At 37.6% G+C, this 20,017-nt stretch overlaps 2 protein-coding genes across 3 annotated transcripts; both read left to right on the forward strand.

Annotated features, from left to right (window-relative positions):
• Positions 1 to 152: 152 nt before the first annotated feature.
• Positions 153 to 7,911, forward strand: vamp8 (vesicle-associated membrane protein 8 (endobrevin)). Its single transcript, XM_077522291.1, has 3 exons — positions 153 to 368; positions 4,769 to 4,936; positions 6,413 to 7,911. The coding sequence occupies exons 1-3, from the start codon at positions 354 to 356 to the stop codon at positions 6,596 to 6,598; spliced, it is 369 nt and encodes a 122-aa protein (XP_077378417.1). The 5' UTR covers positions 153 to 353; the 3' UTR covers positions 6,599 to 7,911.
• A 5,721-nt stretch (positions 7,912 to 13,632) lies between these two features.
• On the forward strand, positions 13,633 to 18,808 carry vamp5 (vesicle-associated membrane protein 5). Of its 2 annotated transcripts, none has more exons than XM_077522176.1 (3): positions 13,633 to 13,910; positions 16,608 to 16,751; positions 18,257 to 18,808. In XM_077522176.1, the coding sequence occupies exons 1-3, from the start codon at positions 13,908 to 13,910 to the stop codon at positions 18,395 to 18,397; spliced, it is 288 nt and encodes a 95-aa protein (XP_077378302.1). In that variant the 5' UTR covers positions 13,633 to 13,907; the 3' UTR covers positions 18,398 to 18,808. The 2 variants fall into 2 exon arrangements, with proteins under 2 accessions (XP_077378302.1, XP_077378303.1); XM_077522177.1 differs by having other exon boundaries at positions 13,638 to 13,910; positions 16,611 to 16,751.
• Positions 18,809 to 20,017: the final 1,209 nt, after the last annotated feature.

Below are 20,017 nucleotides of genomic sequence, written 5' to 3' on the forward strand. Positions count from 1 at the left end.
AATAAAAATACAAATACTGTACGTTACAACCAGACGAATAGAAATGAGGAAACAAATTATATTATTTACCCTAAACTGACTGGACTGAAGTGCTTATTTTCCTCTAGGAGCAGCGCGCACAAGCAAGCCGTGTCAGTCAGTGACTAATGTAGCAAACTTGACACCCATGTCGGAAGAATGAAGTTTGAAGTGAGAGGAAAAAAACACAACCAGGAAGTTAAGCAAGGGGAAGCGAACTACTCTTTCGTGTAGTAATTCTCCTGTTGAATAATTTAAGTTAGTACGAACGGTGTCAACTTCGGAGAAAGTCTACTGGTTGTATTTTTGGTGAAAACTGCGCTGTTTGCAACAACATGGATTATGACCCGGTAAGGAACATTGAAGTTCGCTTCAGTTCTTCTGGTTAAGCTTTTGTGCTTGACGTCTTCTAGAATTCGGTGTGTGTACTGTATAACGAATTGCATTTGCCATAACATGTTTAATGGTTATTTAAAAAAAAAAAAAAAAAGTTACAAAGCCACATCTCTTCATTCACATTCAAGAGAAAGTTCAACAAAAAGACGCTGCTAAAGATCCTGCTTGAACGGCTTGTTTTCATTTCCTTGTCGAGAACCAAGCCATTATCGTGCTAAAACGGATACTAATTTCACGTCCTGGACTGGTCTAAGTACTACTACGTATCGTTCCCTGAGCTTAATGTCTTATTTGATTTGGACATATAACATGGTTATATTTCGTTAACTTTTGTCGTTTTGACAGAATTGTTTGTACTCTGTACTGTATCAAGTAGCCTAGTTGGGCCTCAGGATGTTTCACTGCCAACTGGTGCATTTATTTCGATCAGTTAAACTTAGTACTAGCTGACAGAACTAATGTTAAAATTATCGCGTATCTTCCAAATGGTTCCTCTGTAATCATTTTTGTTAGCCAATCATAATTAAATCAAGTTTATGACCTTTAATTTATAGACCAACACACAATTTAGAGCGAATTGGAGGAACTTACAGATGGTTACGTTTTGTGAGACAAAAATGTAAAGAATCCGTCATCACATAGTGAGCCAAACGGGGAAGATCGAAGCGATCTGCTACATCAGCTACATTCCACCCAACCTGTCTGGGTCCCAACTGTGCCATTGGATGATGCAGTATGTTCTGTTCAGCTGTGGGCAGTTTCAGTTGACTGAATAGGGCAAAGAAGTAAAACTCTTGAGTTACAGCTAAATGTTTTCAGCTTTGACAGACTCGTATATCATTGCTACACCAACACAGGCCATCCAGTTTCAGCCCAGACAGCATATGTTGTCTGAAATGTTTCAGATTAGACCACTGTTAGGGGGGAAAAAAGCAACTGAGCCAGAAAATATGTTAAATGGCACTCTTCCACATAAAGAACGTGCTATCCATTTTATGTTGCCTTTTGCAGACTATAGATCAGGAGCGTCAAACGCATTCTTAATTCAAGGGCCAAGTTTAATCTCAAGTGAACAGGACCAGTATGTCAGTGGCCTAAAAATACAGTCTTCCTTCGCTATAACGCGGTTCACTTTTCGCGGTCAGGCTGTATCGCGGATTTTTTTTTAAGTGCAATTTTGCATTTTTTTTTTGCAGTAATATACCCATTTTATAAAATTTATGAATTTTGAACATTATCAATGTTTGAACAAGAGAGAAATGTGAGAACATGTAAATGTTTCAATGAGAAAAGTGTCTAAATTGTGTGGTAGGGGATTTTAGAACCTTAAAACATTTCTAAGAATTGTAAAACATAAAGCTAACTACTTCGCGGATTTCATTTATTGCGGGTATTTTTTGGAACCTAACCCCAGCGGAAAACGAGGGAACACTGTGTATAACAAATATATGTGACTGACGACAAGTCAAAAATATTTGCTGATTTTCGGGTGCGAATCATTACAAGTACATTCGGAAAAATTCCCATTATCTTATTGCAGAGTAATCTGAAATGTTTTAACAAAAATGAGGGCAAAATTATTGCATCAAATTGAGCAACAGTCAAATTTCAAAATGTCATTTAAGTAGTGGTTGTGACTCCTCAATGTTCCCTCCAGTGATCAAAGATCAAAGATGATCATGAATGACCAGAAGCCGCCACTGACTCCGGTGCATATTTGGTTTAACTTGTAAATACAGTTGAGTTAGACGTAGACTTGACTTTATTGATCCCTTTGGGATAGCTCCCTCTGGGAAATTTACATTTCCAGCAGAAATAAGAACAGATAACAGTCTTGTACAGTGTGTAAAGTGTTGTGTGTATATAAAAAATAAAAATAAAACTATTTTCATTTTCTTGACGTGACCATTGGATGATGTCCTTTTCTGCTATTGGAATTGACTTTCAAGTGGTCTTTCAACAGTTCCTGAATATTTTGGGTCAATATATTTATCCTAACGTACCGCGGTTGCTATGGGCATGTGAAAGATGACCAAAGTGTTTCTTCTCAAAATGAGGGTTTTAAACCTGGCGGGATTTAAATTGCTGTAACTTTATCAATTTTTGAGGTACATCCATGTATTTTATATCATTTTAAAAGCAAATTAAGTGTAGAATTATGAATATTGCATTTTTTAATTTATTTTTTTGGACCCATGAGGACCTTTATGCCAGAGCCGGTCACATATATTCTTGGATTTCCCCCCAATATTTTAGTGTACAGATTGTGTAAGTTATATGTTACATTAATAATGGAAAGGTTTATGTATATTTTTTAAATATCACAAACACCTGGTATTTGAACAGTTGTGTAGACTATTTTTATGCCTGCTGTGTCAGGTTTTTTTTTCAGGGGAGGGGCGGGGTATGGATTTTACCACAATGACTTATAAATGGGCAGCATGGTGGATGACTGGTTAGCATGTCGGATGACTGGTTAGCATGTCCGCCTCCCAGTACTGAGGACTCTGATTCAAGTCCATACTCGGGCCTTCCTGGGTGGAGTTTGCATGTTCTCCCCGTGCCTGCGTGGGTCTTCTCCGGGTACTCCGGTCTCCTCCCACATTCCAAAGACATGCATGGCAGGTTAATTGGGCGCTCCGAATTGTCCCTAGGTGTGCTTGTGTGTGTGAAAGAAGAATGAAAAAACAATACAAGTTGATGGAATCATTGACAAGAATGGAGGGGAAGAAAGCTGTAGAGGACAGTAAATGATGCAGCAAAACCTGTTTCCTAGAGACGTAATGTTTACAGTCTAATGGAGACTCATGGGACTTGATACCTGTATGTATACTCTGAAACGCCAGACTGCTATCATATTTCTGCTCTGTAATCGCTCCACAGTTGTGTGAGGTCACTGCCTTACTCGCCGTTAGCCTATCCGGAGATGGCAAACGCCAGCAGAAAGTCCTAGGCAGACATCCAAGCAATTGAAAGGCAACAGAGCCAGCAGGAGCTGAAGTGCATGTTATCTACATGGCAGATGGTTCATTTGTTAAGCTTTTATTTTTATTTTTTTGTCAAACACTCATAACAGGGAAAGAGCATGTCCAATACAATGTGAAGAAATTAATAAATGAGTGTTATGTGATCTACACGTAGCATGTGCAAAGACAAATGTGACCCTCAAAGGTCGATGCCAATCTGTTCAAATAAGCTAACGGACCTCTGTTTTGTATTTTAAAGCAATGTATCAAATAGTAAATACAGGAAAAAGACATCATCCATTCTTGATTGTGCCATTATTTGTACAGGATTTTTTCAAGTTCCATTTTAACATTAGTAGTTGCTATCAAAAAAACACTGTTAGCATTAAAAGTTCTTTGCATACACAAATGAAGCAACTAAGTTCTAAAATGTCCATTCCATAGCTTCTTCCATCCAACAAAATGACTAAGTAATATCTTTTTTTTTTTAATTATTATTATTATAATGTTTGCAACAAAAACAATTTATGGTTGATTCAAGTTTTTTTTTTTTTTTTTTTTTTTTTTTTTTTGAGCAAACGTGACTAAGTTGTGTGTAAAATGTTGACATCCCTGTTAATTCCTCACCACGAGTTGCAATGCTCACACGAACATTGTTTGTAGAAGTCAAAATATGCGTTAAAGATTAACAGAAGAATTGAATGGTTGTATTTAACTAAGAGATTCTCTATGTGCAATATTGTACATGAGTAGTGTGCATGAAGGGAGCAGCAATTGGCAAACATTGGCCAATTTGCCAAAGAGTTATAATCCGTCGAGCCCTAGTCTGTAATCTTCGCAATAGTCAAATTGTATGATGAAGAAGAGTTCAGACAGAATCAAAATCTTATACAGTACATCCATCCATGCATTTTCTATACCACTAGAAAAGTGCATTATTGCATAATAATTATAGAATACAGTGTTTCCTCGTTTTCCGCTGGGGTTAGGTTCCAAAAAATACCCGCAATAAATGAAATCCGCGAAGTAGTTAGCTTTATGTTTTACAATTCTTATAAATGTTCTAAGGCTCTAAAATCCCCTACCACACAATTTAGACACTTTTCTCATTGAGGCATTTACATGTTCTCACATTTCTCTCTTGTTCAAACATTGATAATGTTCAAAACTTCATAAATTTTATAAAATGGGTATATTACTGCAAAAAAATATGCAAAATTGCACTTAAAAAAAAATCCGCGACACCGCGAAAAGTGAACCGCGTTATAGCGAGGGAAGACTGTACACTCCAAACATGATGGGCCAATTTTAATTTGCCATTGAATTGTTCAAGATTTTATTTTATTTTTTAATACTTGTCTATTTTTTTTCCCCTGTTCTGCGCTTAGGAGCGAGGTGGTGACGTTTCAACAGCAGAGCCGATTGATAAAATGGAGTCGTTAAGGAATGAAGTAGATGGCGTGAAAGACATCATGACGCAGAATGTGGACCGAATCCTGGCCCGGGGGGAGAGATTGGATGATCTCATGGGCAAGTCGGAGGATCTGCAAGACGGGGTCAGTCTTTTTCATTTGGATTTTTTTGTTTTTTTGTGATTTGCTTTGTGGACTGTGTATTCACACAAACCGAGGCCAGTGACATCAGTGATTGTTATCAGCGAAACCTGAATAACGAGTCAACAGAGCCGCAACTCAGAGCATTTGCATACATTTTTTTTTTTTTTGCTATAGCAGCTGATGTATAGTTTAGAAACTAAAACTACACAAACTGCCTTTATTTCTGCTTTCTAGGTCAATTAGGAGTACCAAAATAATTTTTATTTTAGTGCTGCCAAAGTTAAAGCGTTAACTAATTAATCACATTAATCATGTATTAACACAGATTAATTTTGACCACAGATGATCCTTTAGTGGATGGTTACGGTGAAGGTAGCACAGGTTCTGTTTGAGCAATAAACATAACTACATGCATTGAAGGGATACTCTACTTATTTGGCAGTCAAACGTTAATATTTTGCCTATAATAAATTTGATATTTTCATTATTTTTCATGTACAATTAGTACTTTTTAAAAACACATTTTGCAACCTGCTGTCGACTGAAAATGACATCACAAGGGCTCAGGTAACCAATCACAGCTCACCTGTTTTCTAGGTTTGGTCATGTGACATTCACAAGCTGAGTCATTTTCAGTCAACAGAATGTTGCAAAATGTGATTTTAAAGGTACTTATTGTACTTGAAAAATAATGAAAGTATCAAATTAATTACAGACAAAACATTAGCAGAAAGAGCATTTAATAAATGTTTGTGTATGACTTTCAGAATATTTGTTCATGTCAAACTATTGGAGTCTTTTTTTTTTTTCTTCTTTCCCCCCAAATTTTGAATTATGCAAGTAATTAACTGATTCGAAACAGAGGAGGATGACCGTGTGCAGTGGAGAAATCTTTTTTGAAGACGTCCTCATAACATTAAATGTTGAAAAAATTAACACATTCTCTTTAAATTTGGGGGGCAAAAAATGTTAATTTAAAAAGCCTTTTTAATTAAGCTAATCAAAATTCGAAGATGTGATTAATCTGATTAAAAAATATATATTTTTGACAGCTCTGTTATTTGCTAAATGCCAGAATGACTTAAAAAAAAAAAATCATTACTTTCTTTATTTGGGGGATGGTATGCCTTTGTGAAAGTATTAGCCACCTATTGAACTTGTTGACCTTTTGCCATATTTCAGGCATCAAACATTAAAATATAACGTTTGATTTACTTAATTTTTTTCATGTATTTATTTTTTTCTTAAATTTTCGTGTGGCACAATTGTGAAGTGGAACGAAATTTATGTTTGTTTTTTTTTGTTTTTGTTTGTTTTTTTAAACAAAAAACTGAAGGCTTTACTAACTATGCCTGTAGTCCTCCGAAGGATGCTTCTGGATATATTCATCCGCAATGCTGCCTATAGTTTGGTGACGGTGTCATATCACGAGACGTCCCTTTGAAGCTGACGGCTGTCGTCCCCCTTGTCGTCCAGGCCAAGCACTTCAAGCACACGTCTCATAAAGTGGCTCGCTCCTACTGGTGGAAGAACGTCAAGCTGGTTGTGGTCATCGTGGTCATCGTCCTCATCATCGTGCTCATCATTATCCTCCTGGCCACCGGTGTCATCCCCGTCAGTGCACCTGTGCCGCCGCTTGTCGAGACCACGCCCAGCCCATAAGGAGATACATGAAGTAATTGTACATACAGATCTAATTTAATCGAGTACGTTCCTGTTGCGCGGTTACAAAATGATAGGACGTGTTAAGCAAATTGCTTGCTGTCTGTTAAAATGTTTCTTTTATTTTATTTTTTAGGCTAACAGTGACTTTCAATTTTTATTTGATCTTTTTTTTTCCCCATGATTTGGTGTTAGTAACTTTATTGACTGTTGAGCTTTTATGTCAAAGTATGAAGGATGTTCTTGAATAGGTTTAGCGCCCACATTGAATGTATGGATGTTATTTGACTGCAGGTCACTGTAAAGAAAGGCTGAAATATTTTAGGCGTACTCAAAACATGAGAATTTGGTGGTTTGGAAGCCATGCAAATGCTCATCATTCAATTTAAATGTCCATTTAAATTGTCTCAAAAATACAGTGTACATATTAACACTTTTTTTTTTTTTTATGATCTAAACGAGCTCCCGCGGTAGGTCAAATGCATGACGTGACAATTAGGCTATTGAAAAATCACGTCATTTTTGTTTAAATGTGTAACTTTTGTTACTTTTCTGAACAAAAAACGTTTCATTTTAGCATCCGCAGAACGGTAAGCTTGTTCTTCGACACTGTGCAGCGTCACCAGCCATTTTGCGTCTATTTTGTGTCTTCGTTCTTGTTTCGTTTGCACTCCCGCTCGACACTCATCGCGGCTCTCCTGCTTTCTTTCCTTCTAAGAGCAAAGGAGGGCTTTTCGCTTAGCCATGCAAACTTCAACATGGCGAGGCAAATTTGCATCGTTGAGGTTTCATGGCTCCTCGAAGGTCAATTTAATACCCTCTGTATATAGTAGAAATGTTCCCGTTTATATGTGTATAGTATATATGACTGTCTTTCAGCTTTATGTTAATGAGTGTCTGAGATTTAGGGGGATTTATTGAATGCATTATGTTGTTGGTAGCTTTTTAAAATCAATTATGAGCTTTTTGTGTGTCAGAGACAATTCGGGACTTAACATCACATTTGAGAAAGGCAAAATTTCTCGAAAAGCTTTTTAAAAAAAACGTATTATTTCTCTCTCTTTTTTTTTTTTTTTTTACCCTTTTCATATTCTTGATGTAAATTAGTTGTAATTATCTTATAATTTTACCTCTTCACATGACTCAAACCCCGCATGTCTCAGAGGCTTTCAGCCACAGCTGTTACTGTCATAACGACAACCTCTTGATCATTGATCAGCTTACCTGTGCTCCATCTTTTTCCAACTCTAAATTACTCGGATTATGTATTGATTTTATTAATCTTGCATCCAATAAATGTTTTCTTCTCATAATCTTTTATATTGTGTCATCATTTACAACCAACCATTGACTTGCATAAAACAAAAAATTCAGCTAAACTGATCTGCTTCATTTTCCAACTCCATACAAACCAATTATGCTTGCCGTGGTCTGTGCTCCCAACGCTGTCATTGTTCACACCAGGGATGACTAACTAAATGATGGAGGGCACCACAATTGTTCATGACTGCTACGGGAAGTGGAGGGAGGCACATAGGATCCCACTCTTCCTAACAAGATGTATGACAAACGTGCTATTTTAAATATGGGCAAATTATGTAATATTAAATGTAATTTTTGATTGTACATTTTTAATGCATGTATAAGTTTCACTATCCTAACTTGACAGTGTTTGAAGAAAACAACATAATGACTTTGTGTAATCCCCGCCCCCAAACCAATTGGGTTCTCTAATCCAACATTAAGTGTAAGCGCGACAAAGGCATATCTGCCATCTAGTGGCGAATATTGCAAAGTTAAAACTGCAGCGACACATGCATATTCGCAGTTCGACAACCACAGATTCACATACTCACTGACTACACCCCGCCCCCCCCCCCCCCCCAACCATACACTTTATTTTTATTTTATTTATTTTTTTACATTTTGATTTTCCTAAGTGTTTTCTGACATCTCTCCAAGCAAATCAACTACCCCCATACGTTTCCCCTATTTTTTTTTTTTATATTTTTTTTTTTATTTTTTTTTTGTTTATGGTTGGGGGGGGGGAATTCAGATTATCTTAATCCCTGGTTTATATGTTGAAGCCGTTTTTCTTTGTTTTTTGTTTTGTTTTGTTTTTTATGTTACTATTTATGATAAAACATTTTATTGTGTCCATACTGGATACTGTATGCTAGCAGAGAGTGTCCATTTAAATTATTTAAATAAATTTAAAAAAAAAAATCTCAGCAGAGAGGATCACATTTATCCATCCATCCATCCATCCATCCATCCATCCATCCATAATGCATTAAACCACATCATTCAATTACTCCATCGTGCAAGAAGCCATTAAATGTCACATTTGGAAACGAGCGACATGTAATTAAAACATAATGAAATCTGGAAGAAAAGACGAAAAAAAAAAAAACGTTTTTTTTTTTTCAAGTGTTGCATGTTGAATGCCACTCATTTTACTCCAATAGTATTATTTAATTTAGTGAATACCAGTAAATTCAAATACAGTATGTGCTTTTCGCAAGTTTCCTTTGCCCTTGATAGTACCAAAATGTACGCTTAGATTTAAACAGTAGGCTGTATTATTGATACAGGCCAGGGTATTCAATGAGTTGAAACGTGAAGAATGACAAAATCAGACAAAATCCCCACCATTGGGACGTTGCATTACATTTACAAGAACACATCAAAAATTATTGAAGAAGAGGAAGAGAAAGTGATGCAGCCACAAATGTCCAGCATCAAACACGGATGGTGATTTGAATTTCAATCTATTGAGTGGCTGCATTGCTCTTAAATGGGAAAATAATACAGTCATGATAACATTTGGGACACAATTGTTTTATTAGCATTCGCACAAAAAGTAGCATCAAAGTGACTTTGTCTTTCAGCAGTTAATTAATGAGACGTCTAACAGGTCAGCGAATGCTACACGATTGTACAATGTCATCAAGCTGCTTAACAGTCACATTTTGCGTAAACTCGTTTCCGCACTGCGTTTGAATGTTTTGAGATTTTGCGGTTCAGGAAGTGCTCATTTTCGTCCGAGCTCGTGGTTTTCTTTGACTGCTTTTTTAACCTGGCCTGTAACGGCTCACTCGTGGGAAACTCAGCTTTTGACTCTTCAAGCTGAGAGAGCTCATTTTTCACCACACCATCATTCCCAAGAAGAACCCAAACAATAAAACACGGCAGTGTCCACTGAATGACAAGTTTATGATAGCCAGCAATGCTATTTTTTTTTTTTTTTTTTTTTTTTTTTTTTTTTTTTTTTATGTAGAAGCTGAGCCAACCAAAGATATTCATTCATCCAATCAAGAGCATGTGATTTTCTGGGTTGTTTTTTTTTTCATTGAAATTGTGTTAGTATTGTTAACCTTTGACAAGACACAAGATGGAGACAGACTCCAAATGACAAAACTTGTCATGATGACCAACCAGGAAGGAAATATGGGGGGAATATTTTCACACGTTTTGTTTTCTGTCCACATGCTGCAATCACGAGCAAATCCACATATTTGCCAACAGCACAGTCAAGTCTGTGTATCTAAAATATTGTGCATGTTTTAGAAAGGCTGATGTATTCATAAGTATGGAGAAGGTTTTTAAAGGGTGGGGGGAGGGTTGGGGGGGTGATGTGGCAGAGGTGGGGTTGTTGAACAAGAAATCCGGCCCACCTTCACTTGGAGCCAACATGCCTAAACAGTGAACTCATCATGGTTTATGTGAACGTTACTGCTTAGTGCCAATCAATCTGTTTGGATGTTGTTATTTTTTTGTAAAAAAAAAAATAAAAAAAATAATCAACAATGATTTTGTGTATTTTATTTAAAAAAATGTAACTTACAATTCACTGTTTTCTTGAGGGGAACGCATATAGCAAATAGAACCATGTAAAATAACTGCTTTAGGAAACCAAATATATTTAAAGATCACACAACGCAATCAAAAGAGGAAATAGAAATTTGAAACAGGTTCCGACAGGCCCACCTGTTCTGTTGACTCAACAGTGAAGTGCAAGCGTTATGTCCCAACAGCGTGAAAGTATTATTTGGTCAACAAATGGCCAAGCTTAAGGTTTTAGCCTGTGAATAAACGGGAATTTTTTGGAATAACGCATGCTTTTAGAGAGAGGAGAACAGCTCTTTTGTTTTCCAGATTGCCACGCGGATGCCAGTCAACTACCCATGGATGACAATTAGGCAATTATGGGGAAAAAACATGGTGCAGCTCGGAATGCTGACTATGGCCTTTGTATTTGTGCTGCTTTTCCCAGAAAAAAAGCCTTTTGTTTGCTGGGTCTTTGACCTGGCCGCTTCTGGGCAGACTCATTTTCTTCTTCTGTTTGAATGATAATCAGCCCCTCATGCACTATAATGACTATACGGTTTATATTGCCGCACTTACTGATGTAATAGTCCACTGACAGTGACGTACGTTGTGATGATACAGTTAGGTTCAAATATATTGTAGACAGGATGTTCATCGTTTTGGCTGTAACCACCACCACAATGGATGTGAAATGAAACAAGATCTGCTCTAATTGCAGATTTTCAACTTGTATTCACATTTTATTTAAATCAGGTGAACAATTATGTCAGAATTACAAGCAAAAAAAAAAAAAAAAAAAAAGGGGGGGGCAAATGGTGGATTTCCTCTCAGGCGATGCTCTTGCACTGTCTTCAATTCCTGCTTGTTGTTGCTTGGGCTTTTTTTCTTCCGTTCTGTCATCATCAATCAGATTCAGGTTTGGTGATTGACTTGGCTGTTGCATAACATTCCACTTTTTTTTCTTCTTTTTTATTGCTTTCAAAAACACTTTGGTTGCTTTTGCAGTATTTGTCATTGTCATTGTTCTGTGACGTGCCATCCAATCAGTTCTGAAGCATTTGGAAGAATATGAGCAGATAATATTGCCCAGAACATTTCAGTATTCATCCTGCTGCTTTTTGTCAGCAGTCACATCATCAATAAATACAAGTGAACACGTTTAATTGGCAGCCATACACGCCCACATCACGATACTGCCAACACCATGCTTTACTGATTAGCTGCTAGCTTGAAATACACTTTTTTTGTATTATGTTATGCTAGTAGGAATGTGTATGTCAGATGACTACATAGCTCAAGTACACTTCTACAATTAGCAATATTTTTCAAGTTCTGATTATAGGCAGTTTGTTTTAGAAGTTTGTTTTAAAAATATAGTTTTATAACTTCAAAATACTATGAAGCAAACATGCTAACTATGAGGCAACCATGCTAGCACTTTGACAAACCCGGATCAATTAGTTGCTTACACTTTTTAATGATTAACTATCTCAAAAAGGGGTTGTGAGGACCCCCTCATCCCTGCTTGCCACTTTTATCATTATTATGATCGTTATTATTGCTAGATCACAATGTGTTGGATTCACAATGATATTCCATAACAGTACCAAATGTGTCCTTCATCGCATGTGTTTCTGCTTAACCAACAACCCATGTTGGATGAATCAAAGTCAGCAGGAAATCATTTGAATTGCTTATATGAGTGACAGAAAATGTTCAGGGGCGCTGCCAGGGGTTTTGGGCCCTATGAAAAATATCACTATATGATTAAAAAAAGAAAAAAAAAAATACAATACTAGAGTGTACAGTATATTCTACAGCTTGTAGAATCAGCATCATTTTTCTCTTCCATACAGCACAGCTAGTTGTCGTAAAGTATTGCAGTAAGGTCAAAGTGAAGTCATGATTTTTCTACCATTGACACAGTTGGGTGTTTATATAGGGGTTTTAGATGACTCTTAAGGGAGGAGAAGCAGCCCCCTTTGGCAGTCTTGCACTGCACATGAGTGGGGAACACCCATCAGTGGTCATATCGTCATGCAATATTCGGCAGAAAGTTAGAAAGAGGTCTGCTGAATTTCAACTTTCATGGCATGTTTTAGTGATATATATAAAAAATAAAAATGCATGTTGTCTAATGCAAACATACCGAGTTGTATGAACTCTCACAGTAAAAAAGTTTTGAATTTTTCTTTTGCTTCCCCCCTCTTAATAGTGAGGATTCTGTGGTGTACAACTGGGCAGAGGGCCAGTATAAATAAATTGTTTATTCATTCGAAACATACTGGTTATACTTTTAGAACTGTATGCAATGTAACAAATAAACTTCAAGTTAAAACAATGTGCAATGCGTGTCCAATGTACAGTTTATATTCAACTATCATATTATTTCATAATGTTATTACATTATATGCAGTAATCGCTGCATTTAGTTGTACAGCATTAATAAGTCAACAAAATGAACCTAAGGTGTTGTAAAAGTGTTCAGAAGGGATGATTGCATGCCTGTAAACAAATATTCTGTTAAAAAAAATCAATTTAGAAAGAAAAATAAACTAGACACACTTTACTTTCTTTAGTGAACCACACAACAAATGGGGGCCCGTGTCTGACCCCCAGGCATTGAGTTTGATAGCTTTCTGCTGATGGAATGTCAGACTGCTGGTGCATTTAAATACCCCTGGAAATTTCGACGTCAAGATTTGCATCGGTGTTTCGTGATGATAGGCAGGTCGAATGGCGAAAGTAGAGTACAACAAATCTCTCTCTCTCTCTCTCTCTCTCTCTCTCTCTCTCTCTCTCTCTCTCTCTCTCTCTCTCTCTCTCTCTCTCTCTCTCTCTCTCTCTCTCTCTCTCTCTCTCTCTCTCTCTCAGGATCTCAGAATCCCGAAATAGGCTCCTCGACAGACTGTTTAAAAATAAAATGGTTAATAGTATTTTTTAAATATTTATTTATTTATTTATTTATTTATTTATTTATTTATTTTTACCACGGGGTAAACATTTCAAACAGAAACGCATTTGAAGTAAATTTTTAAGCTACTTCAGGTATCTTAGTCGCCACTAAAAATGAATGCGTTAGCTTCCATCTTTGTGTTGCCAAAATAAGGTCCAATTACAAAAACAAAACAAACAAAGAATCTCGTTTGAATTGTGATTTAATCGGTCCGAGTCGGTTGGCCAATCACGTGAGGATGTTATATTTTCCGGGGTCTCTTGAAAGCATCTGACAAGCAGCGCATAACTTTCTCGAGTGTCAAGACGACTTGCCGTCGGAGCAAAGTGAAAGAAGCAGACGACTCTTGAAAGAAGGCAGAAGAGAGAGAAGACGAAGTCCTCAAACGTCGCGCGACCTTCGTAAAAGTCTATGCGTTGCTTCCTGTTCCCAGGGCTGTTATAAAGCTGCTCGCGAGCAGTAAATGCAGTGGATCCGGTGACAGCTGCCGCACCAGCACAACCGCTGACAGACGCGACCGAAATGGTGAGTGGCTGTCAATCGTTTACAGGTAGATTTACCTGTCCTCTTACTCCAAGGGCACTGTTGCGGATAGCTCAAAAGCTTCACAACTCCGTTCGATATCTATTAAATCTGGATTTCACTCTATTAAGAGTCACCAAAGTTCACAAAAGTCCCATATCGTTTTCCCTGTAGCATCATCGTTCGGCGTTATAAAACTAATTGAAAAGGAGGGACTTCAAAAGTCACTGCTGCTGTCTGTTTTGTCATTCTGATCTTGTAGTTCTCAAACTTTTTACATCAAGTGTCATCTCAAAAATTACTCTGCTCAAACTACGGTACTTAAAAAAAGTAAAATAAATAAATAAATAAATAAATAAATATTGTACATGAACATAAAGTACTGTTTTTATTTGTAGTTCATGTTTTGAATGTTGTCAATGTTATTTGTATTTAATTCAGTGATTCTTTCACATACCACTAGAGAGAGCCAAATACCACACTTCAATTAACCAATATTAAATTGGTAATTTATATAGTCTTATTGTGTATTTGCATTTTTTTTTTTTTTAGGGATATACTCTTACCTGACTTGAGCGTTTATTTTTCTGATGTTTTTTCCCCTTGTACTCGTTACATTTAAAATCACTTATCACACGTACTTTCTTCTTCTTATTTTCAAAACAGCCTTATTGTGCTTTTCACCCTACACTGTGACATTAAAAAAAATACGTAAATAGAGAGAGGTGAACAGGAGTTGAGGTCTCGATCATGCTTTTGAGTCATTGTGATCTTGGGGACAAGGCAACAGATACAGAGAAGCAAGATATTCCCCCCATCCGTGGCCTTTTTATGAGAATTATTTACAAGAATTGTTCATGGCTAATGCGTTGTCTTGCGTAAGACTAAAAACCACAAGCAAAACGTTTCTAATCTAACGTTTCTAAACAAACACATACAAGCGTATTTTTTCAGACGTCGTCATTGGCTAATTTAGCATTTTTTGCGCCTTAGTTATTCTTCTCGGTATGATCTGAGTAAGAATCAAAAGAGGAAAACAATTGGTGATTGGGTGTTGTATAGTATATAATTGACAGTAAAAATTCATACATAGTATTTTTTGCACAAATATTCTACTTAAGAAACCTCTGTTTGTATTCAACATTGATTATTATTACTATTAGATGCTAACACAACCACAGGATAGTAACATCCCATACTATCATGGGCAAGAAATAGCATGTTGTGGGTGTGGTTTCCCTGGATACAGCAATATGTCAGGTAATATTGGTGACCGAGGGAGGGAGGAATAGGAAGGAAGCAAGGAGGGGAACTGGACTGGGCAGCCGTTCCTCTGTTAAGAAGTTGCCAGCTTCAATTAAAACTGACTATTGTTCTTTTATTGCTGCCATTTGTTTGTGATAACATAATGGAGGAAAAAGGCACCGTGTAGACATCAGTTCACATTCATCCTGACATTTATAAGCGTCAGGTTTACTCGCTGTTGGTTTGTGGCAGGAAATGACACTGAATTATGAACTGTTTTGCTGCTCGGGTTTCCTGTCACTGTCAACTTCTAAGATGTCAGCTTCCTCTCTTTCTCACAATGCAGATGTCAAAGGGTCGTCGTACTAATTACACTTTCAGCGTTCCAATTGCGAGAGACCGCTGCCCCTCGCCCGTTGTTGTTTGTTATCACTGTGCAGGGGAGTGAGAAAACTGGTTTGACTTCATTTTGTGTCTTACAACGTTACTCTTTCCATAATTTTTAATCAGCATCAACACTGGTAAGGCCCAACAATTGTAATTTATGTGGAAGTTAATTCTGGCTAGTTACCTACCTCAACATAATGTTTAACTGTTGTTATTGTAGAAGTAGAGAAAAATGTGTGCAGGAATACGGGGTTAGTGACTACACAGCAGGATGGAGATTAGCTTGTCTATATAAGCCTCCTGAGAAGCGTTTGTCTTTGTCTCATTATGAAATACGTGCTGGTTTCGCACTGTTTCCTCGCCTTTTTATATTTTACATTATTTACATAAACATTTATTGTCTGTGCAATCATATATTAATGATACATTTTATAAATTCATGTTAGCTAATGTAACAAGGTAATTAGATTATTTATTTAGTTTATACTACTGTTTAACCCTCCTTTTTTTAACCTAAATGTTGTGTTGTCTTTTTGATGCTTGTCTGCCCCATGTATGCGCCAGTCACCGAGACAAATTCCTAGTAAGGTGAAATTTAATCTCTTACATGGCAATAAATTCTATTCTGATTCTGACATACTGATGTAACAAGTGTCTGTTTTGAACTGATGCAACTAGCATCTAGTTTCAACTGGTTTTAGGCTATGTGATGTCAAGGGCTATGTGATATGTCAAGAATTTTTAATACCTTTACCTGGTCAACAGCCAATCAGATAATTCCATGTCCGTCCTGTTACCCACATGTTTAGCCACAACCAATCAGATCGATTCCTTGTCCATGTAAGCCTCCTTATTACTTCTGTTACCACTGTCTCTCTGTGCAACTCTCTTTATTTCTCATCTAGTCAAGTTTGTTGTTCCAAGCCTCTCCATAGTTAAAATCTTATTTGTGTCTGCGCTTTGGGATCCAACCTTCAGCACATGACACGCACAAGTCATCCCCAACTACCTTAATAGTTGCTTCATTTGTCAAATGTGTGTCTGTCTCCGCGCTGTGTGTTTGTAAAGCAGAATGGGAAAAGCCGGCTGCAGCAGGCCCAGGAGGATGTGGAGGAGGTGAAGGACATCATGCTGGACAACCTCAACAAGGCGGATGAGCGATCTGGAAAACTGACCGACCTGGAGGAGAGAGCTGATGTGCTGTTAGAAAAGGTTGGCAGGCAGTCTTCCTAAAAATTGCCTCTTTTTTTTTTCTTTTTTTTTTTATTGTTTTTTTTTGTGCCTCAGTTTCCACTTTTCATTAATGGAATCCTATTGGTTGGTGACACAAGGGATCCAAAAACAAACATGTCAAATTGATTGTTTTATAAATACACCTTAGGTGGAGCTGGAGAGGAAAACAAATGTACAATTTACATCCTGATTGCGCTTTATGGTGCTATTTTTGGAGAGGTATTTCCTTTTGTCGAGATGAATGAAGTGAGCGGGTCTCCGTGGGTATAACCGAGAGCGAGTGCAGGACATGCCATGAGGCCGGTGTTTGTCCGGGGGTCAACGTGGGGGTCACATCGTTCCCACATGGATAGTGTTATGTCACAATATAGGACAGGCCAGATCATGTTTTCCACTTAAAGAGTTTTTGGGATCACATGGGTGGGGACCACAGCTCCAGGGGCTCACACCAAAGTTGATTTAACTCAACTCAACAGTGGCTCCAATGACTCTTGCTCACGAGTATTATTGCCTTATAATAATCTCAGTGCCACAGAGCGTCGCAGCAACTTGACTGGAGATGGATTTATATAGGTATAAAACCGTTCCCAGGTGTCTTGATGATAACATATCTGTGACGTGTGTTTAAGTAAACATGTAGATGAACTCATCTTTTAATCTGTTTCTGGTTTTTAATTTAGAAGAATCAATCATTTGGCCCTGTGTCCAGTGGCGCACCTGCAATTAGGCGGATTAGGCAGATGCTAGGGGTGCTCGTGAGCAAAAAGCGGGACAGGGAGAGGAGAAGTTTTGTTTTTTTTTTATCCTCAAAAGCTGTAGCTGCACTACTCATTCACGGATTTACATATAGTATGGAAGCTCTTGGTCTGCATCATCAGAACCAGTTATCAGAACCATCAACAATGAAATGAAAGCAAAGCACACAAGAAAAAACAATTCTTGTGAAATGTAAACCCAACTTCTGAATTTCTGATTCACGATACTGAGATATTACTCTGATAGGTTGATGCAAACAATTAAGTTCATTCTTTGCTAGGCTCTCATTATCCCATACAGGGATTTATTGTAGTACAATTACAGCATGATTAATTTTGCACTGCAACTGCGGTTTTAAAATTCCAGAGACGTGAAGATACCGTGTGCTCTTTGTGAGTTTATGATGAATATTTTGTGGTTTGTCTAATAAGTTGTGCGGGGTTAGGTTTGTGATTGGACTAATAAGTTGTGCACACTCTGGGGGCGCACTACCAGAAATCCTGCCTAGGGTGCCAAGTTGCTTAGGAACGCCACTGCCTGTGTCAGACTGTTTCTGGTTAGATGTTGCACCAGGAAGCCATTTTTGGTTAAAAGCCCATGTTTGTGTGCTTACACAACTCTTCCAGCAACAGATTTCTATTAGCCAGGCTTGCATCAAAAAGGCAACATGGTGAAATGCTACATAAATGTCACGTTCAAATTGTATGTCTGTCTTTGCTTTTCTCCAGAGTCGAGCCTTTGAAAAGAAAACCATCCAAGTGAAGGAAAAAACAAGATGGAAGAATAAGAAGATGAAAATAGCGTTGATTGCACTTGCAGTTGTTGTGGCCCTCATCATAATTGGAGTCATCATATATGCGGCAACATAACGCACTCCTGCGCGGATGGGTGGAAAGTGAGACATTGGGACTGTACAAACGGATGTGGACTCAAATAAAAGTCCAGGAGCATTTTGCCGAAATGGTGAAGTTTGTGCTTACTCTGCGTTTAGGTTATATGTATGGGACTATCTGTCAGTCTCACTCATTGGTAAGAGATTATGGTACCATTAATAGCTGCTTCTTTTCTGTGTCCATAATTTGTTCTGATTATGATGTATCTGGTCCACATTGAAAAGAAAGACGTCAACTCTCATTTGACTAATTTAAACGTAGTTTGTAATTGAGCTGCATCAATTGTCCACACTTATGTAGAAAACAGATTTGTGTTTTGAATTAAACACACTTTACTGAGTTTTTGTAACTTATCAAGTGACTCGCTGCATAAAATGTTGACACCAACTCATAGCAGTGTTTTATTTTTTTTTTAATTACATTTCTATTTATGCACATTTAGGACCTTTGAGGACTGTTTTAGCGTCACGATAACAGGGACCCCTGCTGGCTGATGTTCATATTGTACTTTCTGAAAAATCAGGAAATTGTCAACGCCCCTATTTTCCCCCAGAAAACATGAAAACTGAACCAACTGGTGATCATATCAAATTTTAGGTGTAGAATTGAATGATTTCTTTAGTTGATGAGGGCTATGAGGAGATGTAATTTGTTTAAAGTTGACAATGCTTTAGCAACGCAGTATTCTAATTTCTAACCAGCTGGCATATGGTGACAAAAAAGTATTGCGTACATTTCCAAAAGGTTTGATACATTATGTTCCTCCACTTTTGAAGATGCCCCAGAGATTTTCAATATGCTTCAGGTCTGGAGACATTTGGCGACCACATCACCTTTACCCTCAGCCTTTTTTTTTTTTTAGCAAGGCAGTAGTCATCTTGTCCAGAAAGTTTGTGGGTGTTTATCATGTTGGAATGCAGGCTGCGCCCCAGTTTACACAGGGAGGGGGATCATCTATGTCATCGTTCATGTTAATTGGCATTCATGGCCCCCTAATGAACTGTAACTAGTCATTAATGCCAGCATGACTCATGCTGTCTCAGATTGACACTCACACCGCCATGCTTGACTGAGTAAGATTAATTTTGGGAATGTGACCTGTAATCTGTTCAATTTAATTGATCCACACCAAATACTGTTAAACTGTTCTAGTGGGCGTTTCCTGCCTGACAAGCCATGGTACACAGATTCCACAACATCAGAAGCATCTCATTGTTTATAGGTAAAAGACAAGAGAAAGTCCCAATTGAATTTACAAGATCTTAAAGAGACAATTGAACAATCAGTGCACGCCATCTTCTTCTGGGTTATGAAGTAGGGGAGAAATATGGAAGCATTATCATATAAAGAAAAATATACAAACCCAGATGCATTTTGAAAAAGCAAACACACACACTTTGAGCCTGTTTCTTCATTTGGATCTGGGTCTTTGTCAATGTGGAGGGGCTTCTGAACTCTTCCAAATGAATCCGATTGACCATTTGAGGGTGAGCTGAAGACAGCTGTTCGTTGCCCTTGCAATCAGGTCATTGTGACTGAAAATATTGGTCACAAAAACCTGACTTTTGAATAAGGTCGCAATATAATGGGGTTCAC

This window comes from Festucalex cinctus, chromosome 5, assembly GCF_051991245.1.
Source record: "Festucalex cinctus isolate MCC-2025b chromosome 5, RoL_Fcin_1.0, whole genome shotgun sequence".
Taxonomy (NCBI): Eukaryota; Metazoa; Chordata; class Actinopteri; order Syngnathiformes; family Syngnathidae; genus Festucalex; species Festucalex cinctus.

Excerpts from the sequence above, each read along its gene's own strand:
- vamp8 (XM_077522291.1), top strand. Across the intron at positions 4,937-6,412 it reads CGGAGGATCTGCAAGACGGG|GCCAAGCACTTCAAGCACAC; the intron begins GTCAGTCTTTTT and ends CTTGTCGTCCAG.
- vamp5 (XM_077522176.1), top strand. Across the intron at positions 16,752-18,256 it reads CTGATGTGCTGTTAGAAAAG|AGTCGAGCCTTTGAAAAGAA; the intron begins GTTGGCAGGCAG and ends GCTTTTCTCCAG.